This window comes from Cherax quadricarinatus, chromosome 50, assembly GCF_038502225.1.
Source record: "Cherax quadricarinatus isolate ZL_2023a chromosome 50, ASM3850222v1, whole genome shotgun sequence".
Classification (NCBI taxonomy): domain Eukaryota; kingdom Metazoa; phylum Arthropoda; class Malacostraca; order Decapoda; family Parastacidae; genus Cherax; species Cherax quadricarinatus.
In genome coordinates, this window is record NC_091341.1 from 25950602 (window position 1) to 25976231 (window position 25630).

The following is a 25630-nucleotide window of genomic DNA, read 5'->3' on the forward strand; positions in this document are numbered from 1 at the left end:
TGATAATGTGAGTAGTCACGAAAGCGCTTGGAATTTCTCTATTCTTTCAGAGTAGTTGTTTTGCATATTCTGAAATCACCTGTTTACTGTGATCTTATTGCATATATATATATATATATATATATATATATATATATATATATATATATATATATATATATATATATATATATATATATATATATATATATATATATATTCATTTACATATTTTGTTTCTTCTAGGTAAACACAATGTTATTTGAAAGTTACAAAACAGTGTTGTTATCAACGCTGATCAACAATGCGTTAATAACTAGCCACGATGTGGGCGGAGCCGTGGAGCAGGTGGGCGTGATGGTAGGTCAGGTGGTGGAGCAGGTGGGCGTGATGGTGAGTCAAGTGGTACAGCACCATCTCACCAGCTGTCACCTGGTGCTCATCACCACTACACAACACTCACTAATTACCGCCAACATAATCAGGTGAAATATTTAAATCTTTATCGATAACTAAGTTTCCTCAAAATATTTATTAAATGATTTTAGCAATTTTTCAGTGAAATTTTTGTATTAAATTTTCTATACCAACTTGGAATGTTTATGTTCATCTACCGTCTTCTCACATAAAATAAACTGGAATAGATTTACCATTGTTGTTAGTATATTCTCGTGAGTCGTCAATAGGTTAGACAAGTCACATAACAAGGAATCTCCCCTTTCTTTTTAACGATATGTCGATTGTGTTATAATCATATTTTTTAAAGTGGGGAACTGGTAAGCCAGCGGAAGGCCTCGGTCAGATGACCAAAAACTCCAGCGGTGGGCTATCATATAAAACCCGCGTCAGGAAGCACTTTTCCTGTTTCCTGACAAGCGTAACTTGGGTACGATGAAGGTAAAGCGTCCTAGTAATAGATAGATAATATATATCTCTTTCTCAGACGCCTGAGTGAGAGTGTAGAGGCTGGCGTGCTAGTGGAGGTAGGCTGGAAATATTCCCAGGACCAGCTGGTTCAGGACCAACTCCAGCAGGGTGTCTGGGGCGACTCTAAGACCACCTGTCGGGGTCTCATCCTTGACTTCACCAACACCAACAATACTCATGCAGTCTTAAGGTAATTTTGTAACTGATACTGAAATCTGGAGCTGCAGCTGTCTGGTTCAGTGGACAATACAACATGTACTGTCTGGCTTGTTGTTGTTGATATCTCGTGCGATTCGCAATTTCCTATTCATTAAAAATTAAAAAAACACAATATCGTGTCTGGAACATTACATAACTTTTGGGTTCGACTTGATCCAATATCAGACTAATTAAATCTTATTATTTTATTTAAAAATGCTATTTTATATTTCAATAATAACTTTATCTTTTAAAATTATATTTTGTTTTTACCTTTTTTCAGTCGGTACCTAAAAAAAAGGCAGAATGCAAAGTCTCTAAATCTATTTGGCAGGTGATGCGTCGGTCACTGATGCTACTGAAGAAAATAAATGCTAAGTGTATGGATAATTATTAAGTTTTGACATATATAAGTTAAAGAGGACGTACTGATGCTCTTGAAATCCCATATTTTGTAGGTTTCTTGAGAAAGCTGAATTATGGAAGTTACCTGAGACTCTGGTGATTGTGGTGGGAAGGAGAACTGAAGTGAAGGACGTGCTTCTCCACCATAGCTTCCACAACACTGTCCATGTTCTCTACTTGGCCCTCCATGACCTCACCCTCCATGACCTCACCCTTCATGAGCTCACCCTTGATGACCTCACCGTCCACAGCATCACTCTTAATGACCTCACTCTCCAAGCATCACCACCAACACTACGTAACTCACATAACAGACAACCAGTTGCCCGAGGTCAGTATGTGTCTAATAACATTATTTCCCTAAGAAATGACTGTCTTTCCTTCTTGTGTTCTTAAAACATCCGGAATAAAAGTGAAATTTCTGCTGCCCGAGAGTCATAAATTTGTGACTTGGATTTCTTTTCCAGAGAGAAAACTAGTCCCAATAATGTGGGCATCTGGTCTATATCTAATTCTTGAAAATATTAAAATCTTGTGATCTTGATAAAGTGTAAACAGAATTAGTTTTATATCCATAGATAATAAAATTTCTTCACATACTTTATATTTATTAAAAAGTAAATATTAATCAGCTGTATAATCATGTACTCTAGCGAGTGGAGGTGTGTGGGTGTACCGGAAGTGTTTGTACTGTAACAGAGGAGAGGCAGACATCCAGCTCCTCCACCTGTGGAACCTCACATCATTCACCCAAATCAAAGATGATTTATTTCAAGGTAATCACCAACTGGTTGGCTTATTTTAGACTTAAGACTCTCGACTACACGATGGTCATGTAGCTCACTAAAAAGAATATTTTATTCCCTAACGTTGTGAGAAAATTAATCTCTCAAATATATTGTATACACTAAGAGAAAGAATCTATTTCAATGCTAAAATACTATTTTTACTAGAATATTCACACACATTTCCCTAACAACATTCACTCTAACAACATCTATCAACACACATACACAACTAACAACACACATACACACTTAACAGCACACATACACATCTAACAACACATATACACATTACGAAACGAACTTATATAATTAAAAGCATCATCATTCAAAATAATAATAGTTATTTATGATATTATTACACATAACTTGCAAATTATATTTCTTTACCAGAGCAATTTCATAACTTCTGGGGCAAAAACCTGAAGATGTCAACCGTTCTGTACTTCCCCTTCATGGATTACACCCTAGAGAATAGTGAACCAGGAAGTACAGTGTCACTCAAGGATTGTCTTGATGCTAGACTTCTGTCTTTATTCGCTAAAGCACTGAACACGAGGTAGATTTCTCTGTTTCTTTCGTGTTAATTGTGTGTCAGTTGAGTCAACTGTAAGAAAAAAAGGTAACGTAAATTATGTTAAATGAAAAGCAATTGAGGCTGAAAATATGTTTAGAAAGATATTATTTAAAGAAGTATCCATCTGATATATTTTGTGGATGGTGCTGTATGACTCTTAAGGATTTAGCGCTTCCACCGTGAATAAGACATTTAAAGTATTTTATTTCTTTGTATTCGTTATCAATAAAGTCAAATATTCTGATCCAATTCTATGTATTTAAAAGCTAACTATATGTACATGCTGTCATTTGTTCTCCTTACTCACAAGTTTTCAGATTAGTGAGGCTCCAGACAGACAATATGGCATGCAGAAGAATGGCCGGTTCACTGGCATCACGGGACAACTGCAGCGGGAAGAGGCAGACATGGGTGGATCAATGGGACCGCTTGCTGAACGGATCCCAGCCATGGAATTCTTGTGGGTAATTGAAGCTGACCTGCTGGCCATCGTGTCTTTAAAGCCAACTCTCTCGCCACAACTTCTCTCGCTCTCTAAACCTTTTACAGGTAAGTAATTTGTAATATACTTAGTTACTTCCTTGATAAGAAGAGTGATTCCCTACATCAGCTGTTTTTACTAGCATATTTTTTTTTTAAATACGTATAAAGCTAAGAATTAGACGAATGAACACAGTATACAAATGAACAGAGAATAATGGGTAGTTTTCTCTATGACAGTAGTACTATTTACAACACTCCTACATAATATAATATCCAATTACTTCTTCAGGAGAACTATGGCTGACGTTGTTGCTGAGTATGGTGTTGTGGAGCGGGATCCTGTGGTTGCTGCAGAAGGTATGGTGTTGGGTCACAGGGACACACACAGTCAACTTCATCACCATCCTTCTGTATGGCTGGGGCGCACTCCTGGCCAACCTGCCCTCAGACCCTTCCGTCAACAAAGCAGGAAAAGTAAAGTTGTCCAGCTTTGTCAGTGAAGTTATTTCTAATGTCTTACTTAAAGCTCATCTGTTCTACGTTTTAAGTATACTATATTTACTTTTCTTCTGGTGAAATATTAGTTACAAAACCCAATAACCATCCAACAAATTTAAATTCCCAGAGGCAACTCTGAAGGCTTATTTCTATTTATTTACTCAGCCAAATCTTCCAGACAAATTCCTGCTGCTGAGAGGAAGGATCAGTATGGTGAATTTAGGGGTCATAACTCCCCTGTAAAATAATGAATTATTCAATTAATCATCTGTTTACATGCATTTTATGTTGAGTCTTTCTAAGCTAGATCTTAGTGAAACATTGATCTTCAGGCTACTTTATTAAGTTACTACATAAAAGAAAGAAAATTTTTATGATTGAAAAAAGACTTAGACAACTTATTGTGCAATACTCATTCTCTCTTTTTAATAATCCTAAGGATTTTGCTTTATTTTTTATACAAATGAATTTCGAGCATTGAATTACCGAAAGAGGCATTAACCATCCTTGATAATCTCATGTTATTCAACATGCCTGGAACTTAAACTTCCTCAAGAGGCCAGTGAGCTGTAGTTGAAGTTTCAGGAGCTAGAAGTGAACCCTAACATGGAGACTAACGCGTCAGTCCAAGAAAATGAGCCCTGAGCTGCAGCTCAGCACAACTGCTCACTATACCGATATTTTCTAACGCTTGTGTTTCTTTTGAAGGTGGAAATATGTAAAATTTCCGATTCCGTTAGTTGTGTTATTGCGAATATTAATAAAATTAATATCACTTCTAGATGGTCTGTCTGGTCATAACCACGAGATGTAGTTCTTGCTTCTACTTTTCCAGGTGTTGGAGGGCGCGTGGTTGATGTTCTGTCTGGTCATAACCACGAGATGCAATTCTTGCTTCTACTTTTCCAGGTGTTGGTGGGCGTATGGTTGATGTTCTGTCTGGTCATAACCACGAGATGTAGTTCTTGCTTCTACTTTTCCAGGGGCTGGTTGGCGCGTGGTTGATTTTCTGTCTGGTCATAAGCACAGGTTACAGCTCCTCACTTGTCGCTCATCTGTCAGTCCAGGAGAAAACTAAACCCCCGGAAACTTACAAGGACCTGTTGACTCGGAACAACTGGAAGTGGGGCATTGAATCCTGGGTGTTAAATGGAGCTGTGTTGCTCTATTTACTAGAGCATACCGACCCTCAAATACAAAAATTATACAAGGGAATGGAGGTCAGTATGCAAATTTAATGTTAAGTGAAAAAAGACGCAAGTTGCAAAACAAGATTTACTGGTATTAATTTTTACTATAATCCCCAATGAATTCTGCCCATTTGCAACTTGTACTGCAATACTGTCTGCAGTAGGACATTTGAATCTACTCAGAATTCTATATTCACAAGTTGTTGTCAATTACAGAAAAGCGACCCTATCTAGTATTGATAATTGCATGTCACTACGTATGTTTATTCCATGGCTACAAGAGAGTGACGGTGACGAAGGGACTGGAGAAGGTGAAAGCAGGAGGCTACTCGTTTATGAGCATCAAACATGGTACGAAGATGACCATCGACTCCCTGTACAGTGACATTTATGGCCAAACACCTTACTACCTCGGCCACGGAGTGATTCAGATATTAGCTGGATTTGGATGGGGTTTCAGGCAGGTATAATGTTAATATTCTTGAACCTTAAGGGATTATTTAACGGGTATTATTCTTATGCAATTTTAAATGTACTGAAAATAATATGAAATCACACATTTAAGATTAGCATTAGGTATACTTATTTAAGGCTGATCTAATTATGCAACAACTGGTTTGCAGATAACATAATTCACTGGCATTTAAAGGAGATGCTTCTGCGAGGCATCAATAAGATTAAGACCAGTGGCAGGAGACACTTTTTCTTTTCTCCTGACGAAATTACGCAAAATTCGAAAACGTTTTCTCTCTCTCTCTCTCTCTCTCTCTCTCTCTCTCTCTCTCTCTCTCTCTCTCTCTCTCTCTCTCTCTCTCTCTCTCTCTCTCTCTCTCTCTCTCTCTCTCTCTCTCTCTCTAAACTATGACTAATTGGATCCCCAAACTGGGATCTTCCTCAGCATTTCAATGTTGCAAAACTATTATGATAATAAATAATAATAATCTCTATACTTTCTGACTTTTTTCACTTTAGGAAAGGTGCTCCATTTTACAACAGATTCATACAGTTGATGGTTCGACTGCAAGACGCTGGAATTGTCAGCCGCCTCATGAAAGAAGTATTCGAACAACGTGTAAGAGAAAACAAAGCAGCTGCAAAACTCAATCCACAAGCTATCACGAGCATTACTCCATATGTGAGCACCTCACACTTAACAGTAATAATAGTAACAGTAATAGTAATTATAATAATAATAACAATGTCAGGACCAAGGTTCCAATCCCGGTCCTTTACTCTAATGTATGGAAAAATGTCTAGATAATGGCCAGATATCAATATTTAGAATGTTAAGCCTTTAACATCATATCGAAAATGACTGAATCCTTGATATATACATGTATATATATATATATATATATATATATATATATATATATATATATATATATATATATATATATATATATATATATATATATATATATATATATATATATATATATATATATATATATATATATATATATATAGATCACCTGTACAAAATTTATTTTTCAAATTTCCAGGAAGAGGAGAGCAGAGTGGTGTTGGGAATGAGTCACCTGCAAGGAGCATTCTACATGCTGCTGCTGGGTACAGGAGTGGCCTTCCTCACCCTGCTGGGGGAGAACCTCGCCCACTGGTGCTCATCGCCTCAGTAACCACCTCTGCTGTGGGAGAACCTCGCCCACTGGCGTTCCTCGCCTCAGTAACCTCCTCACTCTCCTGGGGGAGAACCTCGCCACTGGTGCTCCTCCCCTCAGTAACCACCTCACCCTGCTGAGGGAGAACCTCGCTACTGGTGCTCCTCCCTTTAGTAACCACCTCACCCTGCTGGGGGAGAACCTCGCCACTGGTGCTCCTCCCCTCAGTAACCTCCTCACTCTCCTGGGGGAGAACCTCGCCACTGGTGCCCCTCCCCTCAGTAACCACCTTCCCCAGCATCACCAGACCTCGGGCCAAGAATGATAATATGAGATTCTTCATGAAACTGTTAGATGTTGTGGGTGTTGTGTATGATGCTACACAATCAACAAGATGATAAACAGTGTCTTTTCTTATCATGAATGATGTTTTTTCTCAAAAGTAATAAACACGTTAGTGTGTTTTATAAAATTAATGTAATGAAGGATGGATACGGAAAAAGTGAATTTATGATACGTAGCTGAAAATATTTTTTGACGGTTTTACACAGTAAACAAGTGTGGTCAGTTAAATCGTTTGTACCCACACATACACACACATACACACGCACACAGCAAATGTAGTCCCAATCTTTAAAAAAGGAGACAGATATGAAACATTAAACTACAGACCAGTGTCACTGACATGTATAGTATGCAAAATCATGGAGAAGATTATCAGGAGAAGAGTGGTGGAACACCTAGAAAGGAACGATCTCATCAACAGCAACCAACATGGTTTCAGGGACGGGAAATCCTGTGTCACAAACCTACTGGAGTTCTATGACATGGTGACAGCAGTAAGACTAGAGAGAGAGGGGTGGGTGGATTGCATTTTCTTGGACTGCAAGAAGGCGTTTAACACAGTTCCACACAAGAGATTGGTGCAAAAACTGGAGGACCAAGCAGGGATAACAGGGAAGGCACTACAATGGATCAGGGAATACTTGTCAGGAAGACAGCAGCGAGTCATGGTACGTGGCGAGGTGTCAGAGTGGGCACCTGTGACCAGCGGGGTCCCACAGGGGTCAGTCCTAGGACCAGTGCTGTTTCTGGTATTTGTGAACGACATGACGGAAGGAATAGACTCTGAGGTGTCCCTGTTTGCAGATGACGTGAAGTTGATGAGAAGAATTCACTCGATCGAAGACCAGGCAGAACTACAAAGGGATCTGGACAGGCTGCAGACCTGGTCCAGCAATTGGCTCCTGGAGTTCAATCCCACTAAGTGCAAAGTCATGAAGATTGGGGAAGGGCAAAGAAGACCGCAGACGGAGTACAGTCTAGGGGGCCAGAGACTACAAACCTCACTCAAGGAAAAAGATCTTGGGGTGAGTATAACACCAGGCACATCTCCTGAAGCGCACATCAACCAAATAACTGCTGCAGCATATGGGCGCCTAGCAAACCTCAGAACAGCATTCCGACATCTTAATAAGGAATCATTCAGGACCCTGTACACCGTGTACGTTAGGCCCATATTGGAGTATGCGGCACCAGTTTGGAACCCACACCTAGCCAAGCACGTAAAGAAACTAGAGAAAGTGCAAAGGTTTGCAACAAGACTAGTCCCAGAGCTAAGATGTATGTCCTACGAGGAGAGGTTAAGGGAAATCAACCTGACGACACTGGAGCACAGGAGAGATAGGGGGGACATGATAACGACATACAAAATACTGAGAGGAATTGACAAGGTGGACAAAGACAGGATGTTCCAGAGATTGGACACAGTAACAAGGGGACACAGTTGGAAGCTGAAGACACAGATGAATGACAGGGATGTTAAGAAGTATTTCTTCAGTCACAGAGTAGTCAGTAAGTGGAATAGTTTGGGAAGTGATGTAGTGGAGGCAGGATCCACACATAGCTTTAAGCAGAGGTATGATAAAGCTCACGGCTCAGGGAGAGTGACCTAGTAGCGATCAGTGAAGAGGCGGGGCCAGGAGCTCGGACTCGACCCCCGCAACCTCAACTAGGTGAGTACAATTAGGTGAGTACAAACACACACACACACACACACACACACACACACACACACACACACACACACACACACACACACACACACACACACACACACACACACACACACACACACACACACACACACACACACACACACACACACACACACACAATATATAGTTTAGATGGCCAAAGACTGCAAACCTCACTCAAGGAAAAAGATCTTGGGGTGAGTATAACACCGGGCATATCTCCTGAGGCGCACATCAATCAGATAACTGCTGCAGCATACGGGCGGCTGGCAAACCTACGGATAGCGTTCCGATACCTCAGTAAGGATTCGTTTAAGACTCTGTATACCATTTACGTCAGGCCCATGCTGGATTATGCAGCACCAGTTTGGAAGCCACACCTAGTCAAGCACGTCAAGAAATTAGAGAAAGTGCAAAGGTTTGCAACAAGACTAGTCCCAGAGCTACGGGGATTATCCTACGAAGAAAGGTTGAGGGAAATCGGCCTGACGACACTGGAGGACAGGAGGGTCAGGGGAGACATGATAACGACATATGAAATACTGCGCGGAATAGACAAGGTGGACAAAGACTGGATGTTCCAGAGAAGGGACACAGACACAAGAGGTCACAATTGGAAGTTGAAGACTCAGATGAATCAAAGGGATGTTAGGAAGTATTTCTTCAGTCATAGAGTAGTCAGGCCGTGGAATAGCCTAGAAAATGACGTAGTGGAGGCGGGAACCATACATAGTTTTAAGGCGAGGTATGATAGAGCTCATGGGGCAGGGAGAGAGAGGACCTAGTAGCAATCAGCGAAGAGGCGGGGCCAGGAGCTGTGAATCGACCCCTGCAACCACAAATAGGTGAGTACAAATAGGTGAGTACACACACACACACACACACACACACACACACACACACACACAGAACACAGAACACAGGACGAAAGGAAGACAATGAAAGAGAGGGTTCAAAAACGAAAGGAGAAATGGGAGGAAATGAAAAAGGAGAGCAGAATAACCCAGGATCAAATGGAAGGACAAGCACACCCCCCAGAAACACCTGCAGAAGGACTCCAGCCACGACACCCCCCAAGGCAACTGGACAATCCAAACCAACCATCACACACCGATCCCTCTGTTCCCACCCCCGCACCACAGTTACAGTATTAGAACAGAAGTTGAAGGTTTGGTACATAAATGCAGATGGATTAACGAATAAGCATGAGGAATGGCAAGAAAGAATCAATGAGAAGTCCCCAGACACCATAGTAGTTACAGAAAGAAAACTCACGGAGACAATAACAGATGCAATCTTCCCACCAGGATACCAGATCATGAGGAAAGATAGAAGGGGCAGAGGGGGAGGTGGGGTTGCTCTGCTCGTAAAAAACAGATGGAAATTCGAGAAAATGGAAGGCATAGATGAGACGGGAGAGACTACATATTAGGTACACTTCAGTCTGAGGAACACAAAGTGGTCATTGCAGTGATGTATAATCCACCACAGAACTGCAGGAGGCCAAGAGAGGAATATGAAGAGAGCAGCAGAGAAATGGTGGACACACTTGCTGAGGTGGCAAGAAGAGCTCACTCCAGCAGAGCAAAGTTGCTGGTTATGGGGGATTTCAACCACAGGGAGATTGACTGGGAAAACCTGGAGCCACATGGGGGTCCCGAAACATGGAGAGCCAGGATGTTGGACGTGGTGCTGGAAAACCTCATGCACCAACATGTTAAGGACACTACCAGAGTGAGAGGGGAGGATGAACCAGCAAGATTGGACCTTGTGTTCACCCTGGGCAGCTCAGACATTGAGGACATCAAGTATGAGAGTCCCCTAGGAGCTAGCGACCACGTGGTTCTGTGCTTTGAATACATAGTAGAGCTGCAAGTGGAGAGAATAACAGGAGTTGAATGGGAAAAGCCTGACTATAAAAGAGGGGACTATATAGGGTTGAAGAACTTCCTGCGGGAGGTCCAGTGGGACAGAGAACTGGCAGGAAAACCAGTAAATGAAATGATGGAATATGTAACAACAAAATGCAAGGAGGCAGTGGAAAGGTTTATTCCCAAGGGCAACAGTAACAACGGGAAGACCAGTACGAGCCCCTGGTTTACCCAACGGTGTAAGGAGGCAAAAACAAAGTGCAATAGAGAATTAAAAAAGTACAGAAGGCAGAGAACACACGAAATTAGGGAGATCAGTCGCAGAGCCAGGAATGAGTATGCACAGGTAAGGAGGGAGACCCAGCGACAGTATGAAAATGACATAGCATCGAGAATCAAGACTGACCCGAAACTGTTGTATAGCCACATCAGGAGGAAGACAACAGTCAAAGACCAGGTGATCAGATTAAGGACAGAAGGTGGAGAACTCACAAGAAATGATCAGGAGGTATGTGAGGAGCTGAACAGGAGATTTAAGGAAGTTTTACAGTAGAGACAGGAAGGGCTGTGGGAAGACAGCACAGAAGGGAACATCAAGAGGGAATATACCAACAAGTGTTGGATGACATACGAACAACCGAGGAGGAGGTGAAGAAGCTCCTAAGTGACCTTGACACCTGAAAGGAGATGGGACCGGACAACATCTCCCCATGGGTCCTTAGAGAAGGAGCAGAGATGCTGTGCATGCCTCTAACCACAATCTTCAACACATCCCTTGAAACTGGGCAACTACCTGAGAAATGGAAGACAGCTAATGTAGTCCCCATATTTAAGAAAGGAAACAGAAACGAGGCGCTAAACTACAGACCTGTGTCTCTGACATGTATTGTGTGCAAAGTCATGGAGAAGATTATCAGGAGGAGAGTGGTCGAACACCTGGAAAGGAACAAGATTATAAATGAAAACCAGCATGGGTTCATCGAAGGCAAATCTTGTATCACAAACCTCCTGGAGTTTTATGACAAGGTAACAGAAGTAAGACACGAGAGAGAGGAGTGGGTAGACTGCGTTTTCCTAGACTGCAGGAAGGCCTTTAACACAGTTCCCCACAAGAGATTAGTGCAGAAGCTGGAGGATCAGGCGCAGGTAACAGGGAGGGCACTGCAATGGATCAGGGAATACCTGACAGGGAGGCAGCAACGAGTCATGGTACGTGAAGAGGTATCACAGTGGGCGCTTGTGACGAGCGGGGTCCCACAGGGGTCAGTTCTAGGACCAGTGCTATTTTTGATATATGTGAACGACATGATGGAAGGAATAGGCTCTGAAGTATCCCTGTTCGCAGGTGATGTGAAGTTGATGAGAAGAATTAAATCGGAGGAGGATGAGGCAGGACTGCAAAGAGACCTGGACAGGCTGGACATGTGGTCCAGTAACTGGCTTCTCGAATTCACTCCAGCCAAATGCAAAGTCATGAAGATTGGGGAGGGGCAAAGAAGACCGCAGACAGAGTATAGGCTAGGTGGACAAAGACTACAGACCTCACTCAGGGAGAAAGACCTTGGGGTGACCATAACACCGAGCTCATCACCGGAGGCACACATCAACCAAATAACTGCTGCAGCATACGGGCGCCTGGCAAACCTGAGAATAGCGTTCCGATACCTTAATAAGGAATCGTTCAAGACACTGTACACTGTGTATGTTAGGCCCATACTGGAGTATGCAGCACCAGTCTGGAACCCACACCTGGTCAAGCACGTCAAGAAGTTAGAGAAAGTACAAAGGTTTACAACAAGGCTAGTCCCAGAGCTCAGGGGAATGTCGTACGAGGAAAGGTTGAGGGAAATCGGACTGATGACACTGGAGGACAGAAGGGTCAGGGGAGACATGATAACGACATACAAGATACTGCGAGGAATAGACAAGGTGGACAGAGATAGGATGTTCCACAGAGGGGACACAGGGACAAGGGGTCACAACTGGAAGCTGAAGACTCAGACGAGTCACAGGGACGTTAGGAAGTATTTCTTCAGTCAAAGAGTTGTCAGGAAGTGGAATAGCCTAGCAAGTGAAGTAGTGGAGGCAGGAACCATACATAGTTTTAAGAAGAGGTATGATACAGCTCAGGAAGCAGAGAGAGAGAGGACCTAGTAGCGATCAGTGAAGAGGCGGGGCCAGGAGCTGAGTCTCGACCCCTGCAACCGCTATTAGGTGAGTACAATTAGGTGAGTACACACACACTCACACACACACACACACACACACACACACACACACACACACACACACACACACTACTAAAAATCCTTCACGAGTCGGATTAATGTTATTGGTAACTTGAAATGCGCTCGCTGCCTCCCGGTTATAAAGGCTTCACGCCACGGATATTGCTGCATTGTTTATTGAGTGTCGTCCCAGGACGCACAGTCTGCCAAACAGCACAGTCATCGAAAGGTACGCTGTCCCCAAACAAACTGAAAATAATTTACCTGTGGTGATTAACTTAAACATAAGAGATGGTGAAGATTTATTAATATACTAGTGGGAAATTTTTGTTTGTGGAGCACAAGAACAAATAAAAGCTATTGAAGAGGTTTTGAAGTATTAAGAATGTAACTGAGCCAGGAATTGTATTGCCAAAGAGATGTTATCCTCTCTTACAATTTTTTTTTTAAATAATGTCTCTAGGAACACTATTCATGGTGTTGGTGTATTTTTAATTTCAAAAAGTATGTAAATTATTAAGGACGCTGGAGTATCTGTAAGTTTAAACTTTTATAGGTAAGAATAATTTGATTCATCGTATATATTTTTGCTATGGAAACCTGCTGATGAAGTGGATTTGCTCAGAAAAGTACTGCTAGACTTGAGCTCTCAGTATATGACTATCTTATATATTAATAGTTTTTTTTTTTTTTTGAGGGGACTGGGGGAAGACCACGAAGTTTCCTATGGTTTTAGGCCTGAAAAAAAAAATCATCTGCTTTTGTTCTTGAGAGTAAAGGCACAAACTTCACTCAGTTTGTGGACATTTGACTGATATAACAGGTTCATCAAAATAGAATCGATGCCTGTGATGAGTTCCTTGCATTATTTTTTAACTCTGTCGAGTAGCTATATATACTATGTGGCAGACAACCCTTAGATACGAACCTAATTGTAGTGCACAGCTTGGGGTCAATTTTCTTTCGTTTTAGAATGATATTGTCAATGGTGGGGTTGAGAGCCAACAACTTGAGCAACATTCTTGTAAGTTGTGTCATCTTGAAAGTTTTCTAACATGACTCTTACATCAGACCGATGATTCTTCACGAAAATGTTCATAAGCTCACCAACATTGGTAATGTAGCCTCTTTTGTTACCAAAAATTAAATACGATGTTGATACGCTGTTTTTTGCACTGGGTTCTTGTTGGATATCTATATATATATATATATATATATATATATATATATATATATATATATATATATATATATATATATATATATATATATATATATTAATTCTCAGTCTTTCACATAAAAATAAGCTAAAGGGTTATCCCATGGCCAGCCAGAACAGTTGCTTGAATTTATTTCTCTCAACGTACCTATAATCCAATGAAATTTAAAAACTTGGCAAGAAACAAACAATTCTATATCTTCAGTATTCACCCTGCTTAGAAGGTCTGGGTCGACTTGTACATTTGTAAATAAGGCAGCGACGTCGAAACTCGCGAGTTTCTTATCACTTACGGCTTTCCTTACGCGACCAAGAAGGTCACCCACGTTGTTTAGGTGAGCTTCACAAATTCCTAGAAATTTTGACAAATATATGGCACAAGCCCCTACCAGCTTGAGGTAGATGCTGTCAATACCCAGTGTGAGGAGGATCTTCAAGAGTCATTATGTGTATGAGTCTAAGCGAACCATAATCGGAGACAAGAGTGTTGGCGTAGCCTAGTAAATCGTGTCTTCTGGCATAGGATTATAGCAACTTTTATATAAGTTAGATATGGTGATCCAAAACCACAACTTTGGCCACTATAAGTTTTACGACAGTTTCCTACAAGGACTCATTATTGCAGCCACTTTGGACTCTAGTCACCCTGCCGCTACATCCATAAACTCAGAAATGAGTCCGATTATAACATTCTCATCCTAACAATAGACAAAAGAGGATTGGTCATTCTTAACCGTACATATTACAACAACACCTTACAAGATTTACATTTTTAGAAGAAAAACCATTGAATATGCACAAATTTATTTGCTAATTAAAAGTTAATTGAGTCATTTGTTATAAACTTACTTTCTGCACCACAAAAGTAAACAAACGCATCACATTTCAGTTTGACAGAACTCCAATGCAGAGGAGAACTTCAGCAAAGCGCCTGACAACGACCGAGCGAACCCAAGCTGTAATGCTGTACCTGGGCGGTATGTCAGCACTAGAAATTGCGCTGAAACATCAAATTGGTGTCTCCACTGTTTATAAATGCATAAATAAATGGGTTGACGAAGCAAGAGTTACTGAGCGGTGTCACAAAAAGCCGTCACAATATCCTAAGAAAAAACTGACCTCATCTACCACCACTGCACAACAGAGGAACGTGACACCTGTTTCTCATCTCTCACATAAACTGCATCTTCATTACAACCCAAAAACCATAGACTGTTATTGGCAACACGTCTCTCAGCAAATTATGACTGAATATTATTTACTCTTTTGCAGACGTAACATTCCTGGAAAAATGTCTATTAGTGATATTATGACTCCTGGATATGGATACGGCTATCATTAATGACACGAGTGACACGAGAAACATTCAACATTTATAATTTAGCTCTGAATGGTGCCTTGTTGCTGGTGAAGGACTCTTGTTCCAGGGAATTGGCGCTACCTCTTCCTTCCTTCTATTTACTAAACAACTGTAAGACTTTAACAAGGGAAAATCATCTGTCATATCATTGTTCTGCAATTCACGGATTTAACAAAGATTAAAAAGTTAGTTAAATAAGCGGAACAATAAACTAAGCTGTTCCATTGTTAGAGAATTTGGAAACCATTCAACAGAGTTCTGAAGTCTCCTTATTTTATAACAGATTGCGATAATAATGTAGTGATTCCTTAAATAAAAATAACTAGATAATTGTCTTTTTGATAATAAACCACTGTTATACAGTAACTTTTTTATTTATTTATTAAAATAAATGAAAAAGTTGAGGTAAATGAAGCATTGTAATTCCTCGGTGTTAATAATGAATGAAATAAAGATATCAAGTGAGATTGCTTGATGCTGGTGAGGAGCTGTTGATCCAAAGAATTGAATCTGACTTTCCCTTTGTTGGATCGAACCTGATTGCCTTCTCATTCCCTCAGGCGCTGCATGATCCTTACGGATTTAGCGCTCCCCATAAATGTAATAATATATCCACATAAAAAAACTATTATATTTATTTACTGAATACAGAAATCTGTACCACTGCTACACCAGGAGGCTATCATGATGATCCAGTGTAAAGACTGCAGTCTGTTATAGATGGGCTGGTTAGGTAAGGTTCGTAAAGAAACAGGACAAGCTTCCTGATGAGCCTGCCCCTGGAACCTTTGGCCATCGGACCGAGGCCTTCCGCTGGCTTACCGGCCAACCCATTAAATGTTTTTTTTATTATTATTTTTTAGAAGGGGTTAACTGGCCAGACTTTTAGAAGCACAGATCGTCAAACATAAATGGTCAAATGTTAGGGAAAACGAAAGCTCGACCTTATTTCAAAATTAACAAAACCATACCACGGGCGAGGTTAGAACCCACGATCAGAGTCATAAAACTCCAAACCGACGCGCTAGCAAATGGGCCAGCTGGCTGCAATAAGATTCGTCCAGCTGGGTGTATTTATGCATCATAGGAAAACCCACAACATCCTTGAGGAAGTAGCTACCATCACACACAAATCAGACTGTAGTGACAAAGAAAAAAATCATGGAATAGCATTCCATAAACATGCAATACCCTAATACTTCACAGGGGAAAATATAGGTCAGGTATAATTTCAAATTTCTCCCCTGGGACAACATATTCAATACAGATTTTCAGTACAGGTGAACGTAAATTATCGAAGAACGATGTTGCTCGAAATTTGCCTCGCAGTGTCAGCTTCGACAGTTATCAACACTGCGCCCGTAGCTGGCCAAGATGTGGGCAAAACCGCGGAGCAGGTGGGCGTGGATGTGGGAGTGATGGTGGGTCAGGTGGTGGAGGATTATCTGAGTGGCTGTCACCTGGTGCTCATCACCACTGCACCTCACTCACTCATTACCTCCAACATTCTCAGGTGAAATTATTACGTATGAATCAGAACTTAAGTGATCCCATACAATTTCCATACAAAATTCATGTAGAAAAAGAATTAAATCTCTTTATGTAAACAGAGATCCTGGTGGACGATGCTTTTTCTCAATTAAATGTCAAAAACAGTATACTGTCTTACATTGCTTCTGGGGTTTCCTCAAACCACTGACAAGTGTCCATATAATTTGATGTTTTCTCGCGTGTTAATGCACTATTAAAGCAATATTTTGTTGTAGCCAACATTGTGACGTTTTCCCGTGACGCTGTTAATGCTATCACCGTTTACCCAGAACCAGTTCTATCACCACCTCCCAGGAGCTGCATGAAAATTGTAAGTTTGTATCCAGCAGGCACCTGTGTGAGAGTGGTGAGGCTCGGGTGGTGGTGGGGGCAGGATGGATGTTCTCCCAGGACCACCTTCTCCCTGGATTATGGGGTGATGCTAGAACCACATGCCGGGGTCTTATCCTTGACCTCACCTACACCAACAGTACTGATCTTGTCTTAAGGTAACTTTTCAGCTGCTCCTGAAGTCTGGAGTTAAGGGGTATCTGATACAGTATAATTAAAATACAACATATGTCACTTGGTTTTGTTTCCAGGTGCAGTAAACTTTTCCATACACATTAATTTTTGCTAATAAACAAAACGGTTTGCATATCAATGTAAAAAAGATTTCTTTAATGATAATTTTATTTGAGAAATCGGATGTGTTTTACTTTTTCAATAAACACATGCAATCACTTCTTGAATATTTAACAGGAGAAAAGGATTTATTAATACTCTGGTAACTTAGGCAGATTTCTTGAGGAAGCTGAACTATGGAAGCTACCAGAGACTCTTGTGCTTGTTGTGGGAGGAAAGGCGGGGGTGATGGAGGTGCTTCTCCACCATAGCCTCCACAACACTATCCACGCCCTCTACCTGGCCCTCCACGACCTCACTATCCATCACCTCACTCTCGAAACCCTTCCTCTCCATACACCACTACGTAACTTACGCCACAGGAAGCCCGTTGCACAAGGTCAGTACCTACGTCCCTGATACTGTTGATGCCTGACGACGAAATGATTTTGCTATAACAGTGTAAAGTTTCTGCAACTTACGAATTTCGGAAAAAACAGATATTTAAAACTTGCGAAATTGATAACAAATTAACAAAGTAAGATAATGTTTCTAAATTAATTTGCAGTTATTTACTTATATATAAATGCGTGGAACGTTTATTTACATATAAAAATAAATAAATAAATAAATATATATATATATATATATATATATATATATATATATATATATATATATATATATATATATATATATATATATATATATATATATATATGTCAATAACAACACTGCACTAGCCAAGGACTCGAACCCATGCTCCTTTGGCCATGAGGCAGGCCAAAGCAGCATGGGATCGAGTCCTTGGCTAGTGCAGTGTTGTTATTGATCAATAGCACTCGTTCGTGATCACAATAATATATATATATATATATATATATATATATATATATATATATATATATATATACATATATATATATATATATATATATATATATATATATATATATATATTGTCATCATACAACTCCCACTTTGTCAATAACAACACTGCACTAGCCAAGGGAGCTTTATCATACCTCTGCTTAAAGCTATGTATGGATCCTGCCTCCACTACATCGCCTCCCAAACTATTCCACTTACTGACTACTCTGTGGCTGAAGAAATACTTCCTAACATCCCTGTGATTCATCTGTGTCTTCAACTTCCAACTGTGTCCCCTTGTTACTGTGTCCAATCTCTTGAACATCCTGTCTTTGTCCACCTTGTCAATTCCTCTCAGTATTTTGTATGTCGTTATCATTTCCCCCCTATCTCTCCTGTCCTCCAGTGTCGTCAGGTTGATTTCCCTTAACCTCTCCTCGTAGGACATACCTCTTAGCTCTGGGACTAGTCTTGTTGCAAACCTTTGCACTTTCTCTAGTTTCTTTACGTGCTTGGCTAGGTGTGGGTTCCAAACTGGTGCCGCATACTCCAATATGGGCCTAACGTACACGGTGTACAGGGTCCTGAACGATTCCTTATTAAGATGTCGGAATGCTGTTCTGAGGTTTGCTAGGCGCTCATATGCTGCAGCAGTTATTTGGTTGATGTGCGCTTCAGGAGATGTGCCTGGTGTTATACTCACCCCAAGATCTTTTTCCTTGAGTGAGGTTTGTAGTCTCTGGCCCCCTAGACTGTACTCCGTCTGCGGCCTTCTTTGCCCTTCCACAATCTTCATGACTTTGCACTTGGTGGGATTGAACTCCAGGAGCCAATTGCTGGACCAGGTCTGCAGCTTGTTCAGATCCCTTTGTAGTTCTGCCTGGTCTTCGATCGAGTGAATTCTTCTCATCAACTTCACGTCATCTGCAAACAGGGACACCTCAGAGTCTATTCCTTCCGTCATGTCGTTCACAAATACCAGAAAAAGCACTGGTCCTAGGATTGACCCCTGTGGGACCCCGCTGGTCACAGGTGTCCACTCTGACACCTCGCCACGTACCATGACTCGCTGCTGTCTTCCTGACAAGTATTCCCTCATCCATTGTAGTGCCTTCCCTGTTATCCCTGCTTGGTCCTCCAGTTTTTGCACCAATCTCTTGTGTGGAACTGTGTCAAACGCCTTCTTGCAGTCCAAGAATATGCAATCCACCCACCCCTCTCTTGTCTTACTGTTGTCACCATGTCATAAAACTCCAGTAGGTTTGTGACACAGGATTTCCCGTCTCTGAAACCATGTTGGCTGCTGTTGATGAGATCATTCCTTTCTAGGTGTTCCACCACTCTTCTCCTGATAATCTTCTCCATGATTTTGCATACTATACATGTCAGTGACACTGGTCTGTAGTTTAATGCTTCATGTCTGTCTCCTTTTTTAAAGATTGGGACTACATTTGCTGTCTTCCATGGCTCAGGCAATCTCCCTGTTTCGATAGATGTAGTGAATATTGTTGTTAGGGGTACACATAGCGCCTCTGCTCCCTCTCTCAATACCCATGGGGAGATGTTATCTGGCCCCATTGCCTTTGAAGTATCTAGCTCACTCAGAAGCCTCTTCACTTCTTCCTCGGTTGTGTGCACTGTGTCCAGCACATGGTGGTGTGCCCCACCTCTCCGTCTTTCTGGAGCCCCTTCTGTCTCCTCTGTGAACACTTCTTTGAATCTCTTGTTGAGTTCCTCACATACTTCACGGTCATTTCTTGTTGTCTCTCCTCCTTCCTTCCTTAGCCTGATTACCTGGTCCTTGACTGTTGTATTCCTCCTGATATGGCTGTACAACAGTTTCGGGTCAGATTTGGCTTTCGCTGCTATGTCATTTTCATATTGTCTTTGTGTGTGTGTGTGTGTGTGTGTGTGTGTGTGTGTGTGTGTGTGTGTGTGTGTGTGTGTGTGTGTGTGTGTGTGTGTGTGTGTGTGTGTGTGTGTATGTGTGTATGTGTGTGTGTGTGTGTGTGTGTAACCTTTATGTAATCATACACACTAGTGAGTGGAGGTGTGTGGGTGTATCGGAGGTGTCTTTACTGTAACAGCGGAGAAGCAGACGTCCAGCTCCTCCACCTGTGGAACCTCACTTCAGTTACTCAAATCAGTAATGACTTATTTCAAGGTAAGCACTGATTGGTTCATTCGGATTTAGCCCCATAACATAGGTTTCTTGACGTCGGTGAGGGATTAAATCCAAGAGACTGTACCTTCCATTCTCTTCCTTGGATCTAACTTTATCGAAATCACGTTTATGTATTATAGGTTCTCAGCAAATTTCACTTATTATTAATTTCACCAGCTCCCTTATCCACACGAAACATTCATATACTCAGTTGGGGTATAGAGAAAGAGAGTAAGAGAGAGAGAGAGAGAGAGGACACATCCGGTCTCTCTAGTTCCACAAAGTAGAGATTAATTAGCGTTATATAGAGCAAACTCTCGCACTAAAATACCTCACAATAGATCACACTAATAATCTATAACTATGTTAACTTACATCACACACTTAAATTACTCTAAAAATTCACATTATTATCCTCATTCTTACATTCATTCAATTCACACCGTAATGACTCGATTGCAAACAAACCGCACCACGGACGGGGTTAGAACCCGCGATCAGAAAGTCATAAAACTTCATCATTTTATCATCATACACTGTATCACAATAACAACCCACACATACTCATATCATCCTAACTAAACAAACTGAATGTATAATCATCACATCTCTCATAAGATGAATATTTAATAAGTCACACGAATATGTTCATAATAATCATGATTATTCATGATTTGACCGAGATTTGTCATCATATAAAATCTATGCTTCTTTAACAGAGCAATTCCTTAACTTTTGGAACACTAAAATGCAGTTTTCAACTCTGGTTAACATCGCTTATACGGATTACAAGGCGGACAGTGATGAACCAGGCAGCACTGTGACGCTTAAAAATGGCCTTGATGCTAGACTGCTGTTTCTCTTCGCTGAAAGACTCAATATTAGGTAAAGGCCTCTGTTTCTGACGTGAAATTTTTTAATGGATGATTCAGCTATAAAAACATCAACTATATTGTACTTTTTTTAAAGACGAATTTTTTAAAGATGAAAATATATCAAATTTATGGTATTTTCGTTTAGGAATATTCCATCTGGTGTATTTTAACTCATTTTGGGCTACTTAAAATCATAAATTCGTTTACATTATATCTTCGAAAATAACTGCATCTACATTTGTGTATTTTATTGTATAATCACCAGTTTTGAAATCCGAGAGCAGCCTGAGAGATCTTATGGTATGCAGAAGAATGGCTCCTTCACTGGCATGGTGGGACAACTGCAGCGGGAAGAGATAGACATTAGTGGACCAATGGTAACAATTGCTGAACGGATTCCCTACATGGATTTCCTGAGTTATAACAGGGTTGACCCGCTGACCATAGTATCACTGAGGCCAACCCTCTTGCCACAACTCCTCTCGCTATCTAAACCTCTTTCACGTACGTCATTGGCTTCATAATAAGAGTGCCTCCCTCAATATGAAGGAATAATTTGTTGCATCAGTTGTGTTTCTTTACCCAGATATTTAAAAGATGTCACTTCTCCAGGAGAACTGTGGCTGTCGTTGCTAGCGTGTGTCACGGTGTGGGGAGTGATCCTATGGCTGCTGCAGAAGGTATGGTGGTGGTTGACAGGTAAACGTGGGGTCAATTTCGTCTCCATCCTCCTGTATGGCTGGGGCGCCCTCCTCGCAAACTTACCGTCTGATCCTTCTGTCAACAAAGCAGGAAAAGTAAAATTCTATCTCTATGATGGAGGCTCTTTTCTGATGTCCTGCATAACATACAATTGCTTAAAATTCTTGATAATCCATTATTTATTCTTCCATGTGGGAAAATCGAATAGTTTATAAATACTCCACAAATTATCCACAAATTACATGTCCAAGGGGTAGCTTTAATGGCTAATTTCTAGTTCCTTACACTTCTCCAAGTCTTTCAAAGACAGAGGGATCCCAAGTACCTCGAAGAAAAGCCAGGGGTTGGTACCCCTTTAAATATTTTTTTTTTATTTTCAACTCAATAATCTTTGTGCTTTCATCCTGTAAGTTATGTATTGATTCAGGTATTAGGTAAAAGATATTTATAATTAGGTTAATTTTTTAGCACCATAATTTATGTTAACCATCAGCAGAGTACAAAATCCAGGTTTTCCTTTACAAGTGGAAAAGTAATAACTTTACTATTTTATGATTATTTGTATATTTTGAGAGGCGAATAAATATTTACTACCTGTTTCTGTCTGACCATAACCACAGAATACAGCTTCTCCTATGTTTACAGGTGTTGGTGGGCGTCTGGCTGATGTTCTGTCTGGTCATTACTACAGGATACACTTCCTCGTTAGTTGCTCACCTGTCAGTCCAGGGAAAGACCAAGCCCCCTGAAACCTTCGAAGACCTTGTGACTCTAAAGAACTGGAAGTGGGGTGCTGAAACCCGGGTTCTAACTGGAGCTGTGTTGCTCTACTTCTCACAGCATACAGACCCAGTAATACAAAAAGTATATAAGGAAATGGATGTTAGTATATAAAGTTTTTATTAGAAAAGTTTTTCGAATTATTGAATTTATTACTAGTTAGTTAAAACCTGTCGACTACTCAAAGGGACAATAAGGCTGTATGTCACCTGTTCACCAGCAGTCTAGAATACTATAATTTCTAGAACAGAGATTAGAATGAACTCGCATCACATATGCATTGGGAGACATGCATCACTCGGGGTATATACCACGTCTAAGTGTACTGTTGACTTTGCTTTCTACAAATAAGCAACTCCATCTAAGCAACGACAATTACGTGTTGTATTTTTGTAGGAGAAAGTATACAATCTGAGTTTTAAGGCTTTATTAGGTAATTACGACTCGATTTGAAACCAACTTTTAACGTAAAGACAAATTAACTTCAAATCTTAACTGGTTTTATAAGAAATCCTTGCTAAATATTGCATGCAATGGATTGTAAGAAATGGAAATAGACAGTACATACGTAACTCATGGATAGATACGTGTGAAACACATATATATATGTATGCTGCAACCGTATCTGGAGAAATTACTGTATATTTAACACAAGAAAAAAAAATTTCTATGAAACAATTCCAGCTGTCGAAGTGACTGGAATCTCGATCATAAGTCTTCCTCACCAGACACACAACGTAGTTTCCACTAAGCCACCCGGTTATGTCATCTAATTAATTTGATTGTGATGGTTGTATTTATACCATAATGCAATTATGCACTCGGACATTAGGTACCCATGAAGCGTAAATGATACCAGCATGGTTAATGGGATTAGAACCCAATTATCCAATCAACCTGGTTAAATTATCTGTAGTTAGGATAGAAGGTGAAAGGTAGGCATACACAGATTTGCCTTTGTCTAAGGTATTAAGCAGTACAGGGATAACTCACATGCTTCTTTTCCATGAGAACTCGGTAGCAAGCAAGTATCAGTTGCATAAGCTCCTCATCTATGTTGTGATGCAAAAATATCTTGCATTCAACTCAGTTAAATTATATCACCCAAAACATCAGTAAATATACGAAATTACTGTGTATTTTTCACTTGTTTCCACAAGACTCTGTCGGTGGCGGAGGGACTAGAGAAGGTAAGAGCAGGAGGTTACTCATTCATTTGGGTGCGTCTCTCCATCAGCCTGTTGATAGACTCCCAGTATAACGGCAGATACGAGCAAAATCCGTACTACCTCAGCAATTTAAATATGCGTCTACTATCTGGCTTTGGATGGGGTTTCAGGCAGGTATAGTGTTAATGCTGATTGTTTTCAAGGGATTATGTAACTCTGGCAATATTTTTTCACCTGGTTTTATAACAACTGAAAGGAATGTAAATTCAAAATTTTCTTCAGCATTTCTGCGCTGAGTAATTATGACCATAAAAACTAAACTTAGCTGTTTTCTTTTTTTTTCCACTTTAGGAAAGGGGCTCCATTTTTTAATAGATTTATGCAGTTGATGTTCAGCTTGCAAGGTGCTGGAATTATCAACAGATGGATGAAAGATGTGATGGAACAACGTGTTAGAGAGAACAAAACAGCTGCAGCACTCAATCCACAACCTGTCTCGAGCACTACATCATATGTGAGCACCTCAGACTTTATAGTAATAACAGTTACAGTGATAATAATAATCATAATGTCTGGACCAAGGTTTCGAATCGCGGTCCATTATTCTAATGTATGGAAAATGCCTAGATAATTGCCAGATATTAATATTTAGAATGTTAAGCCTTTTACATCATAGATAATGCCTTAAAAAATATTCAGTCTTCCAGGCACCAGGCACCAGGCACTGGGCAGTAATCCTTTACTGCTTCCCTCTTCCCTCAGTCTAAAAAAAAAACTCTGAACGTGTTTGCTCGAATTTAGTCTTCTTTTCTGCAGCATTGCAAGCTCTTGATAATGGTTGATTACAACACGAAAGACCTAGAACTATCATTCAACTCCCACAATATATATATATATATATATATATATATATATATATATATATATATATATATATATATAGATCACCTGCAAGGAACTCGCAAGAGCAGGCGAAATATACACAAACACTGATCTCTGGCTGAAGGAGACTCGAACCTACGAACCTTGGAACAAGGTAGGCAGTGCTTTACAATCTACCCACACTGGACAATACCTTGGAGTCCAGCTTGCGCTAGACTTTGATCCAAGGCAGCCAGCTTTCAGGGAGAAGGCTTACAGCTTTTCATCTCATCCCCTGCATGCATCAGCATTACTAGAGATATTAACAATGAAAGGAATTCGCAAGAGCAGGTTCGAGTCTCCTTCAGCCAGAGATCAGTGTTTATATATATGTCACCTGCACAAAATTTATTTTTCAAATTTTCAGGAAGAGGACAGCAGAGTGGTGTTGGGAATGAATCACCTTCAAGGAGCATTCTACATGCTGCTGCTGGGTACAGGCGTGGCCTTCCTCACCCTGCTGGGGGAGAACCTCGCCCACTGGTGCTCCTCGCCTAAGTAACCACTTCACTCTGCTGGGGGAGAACCTCGCCCACTGGTGCTCCTCGCCTCAGTAACCACCTCACCCTGCTGGGGGAGAACCTCGCCCACTGCTCCTCGCCTCAGTAACCACCTCA

At 40.7% G+C, this 25630-nt stretch overlaps 1 protein-coding gene across 1 annotated transcript; it reads left to right on the forward strand.

Annotated features, from left to right (window-relative positions):
- Window positions 1-242: 242 nt before the first annotated feature.
- On the forward strand, window positions 243-23037 carry LOC128695303 (uncharacterized). The gene is made up of 17 exons (XM_070095348.1): window positions 243-464; window positions 923-1096; window positions 1563-1777; window positions 2172-2285; window positions 2688-2853; window positions 3182-3420; window positions 5259-5502; window positions 6039-6177; window positions 6548-6678; window positions 16646-16891; window positions 17259-17417; window positions 17709-17932; window positions 20444-20566; window positions 21286-21451; window positions 21707-21945; window positions 22054-22238; window positions 22789-23037. The coding sequence occupies exons 1-17, from the start codon at window positions 337-339 to the stop codon at window positions 23035-23037; spliced, it is 3141 nt and encodes a 1046-aa protein (XP_069951449.1). The 5' UTR covers window positions 243-336.
- Window positions 23038-25630: the final 2593 nt, after the last annotated feature.

Coding starts and splice junctions, on each gene's coding strand:
- LOC128695303 (XM_070095348.1), top strand. CDS start 337: ATGGTAGGTCAGGTGGTGGAGCAGGTGGGCGTGATGGTGAGTCAAGTG. Junction 3,421..5,258: donor GCTCTCTAAACCTTTTACAG/GTAAGTAATTTG, acceptor TGTCAATTACAG/AAAAGCGACCCTATCTAGTA. Junction 22,239..22,788: donor CTGTCAACAAAGCAGGAAAA/GTAAAATTCTAT, acceptor CTATGTTTACAG/GTGTTGGTGGGCGTCTGGCT.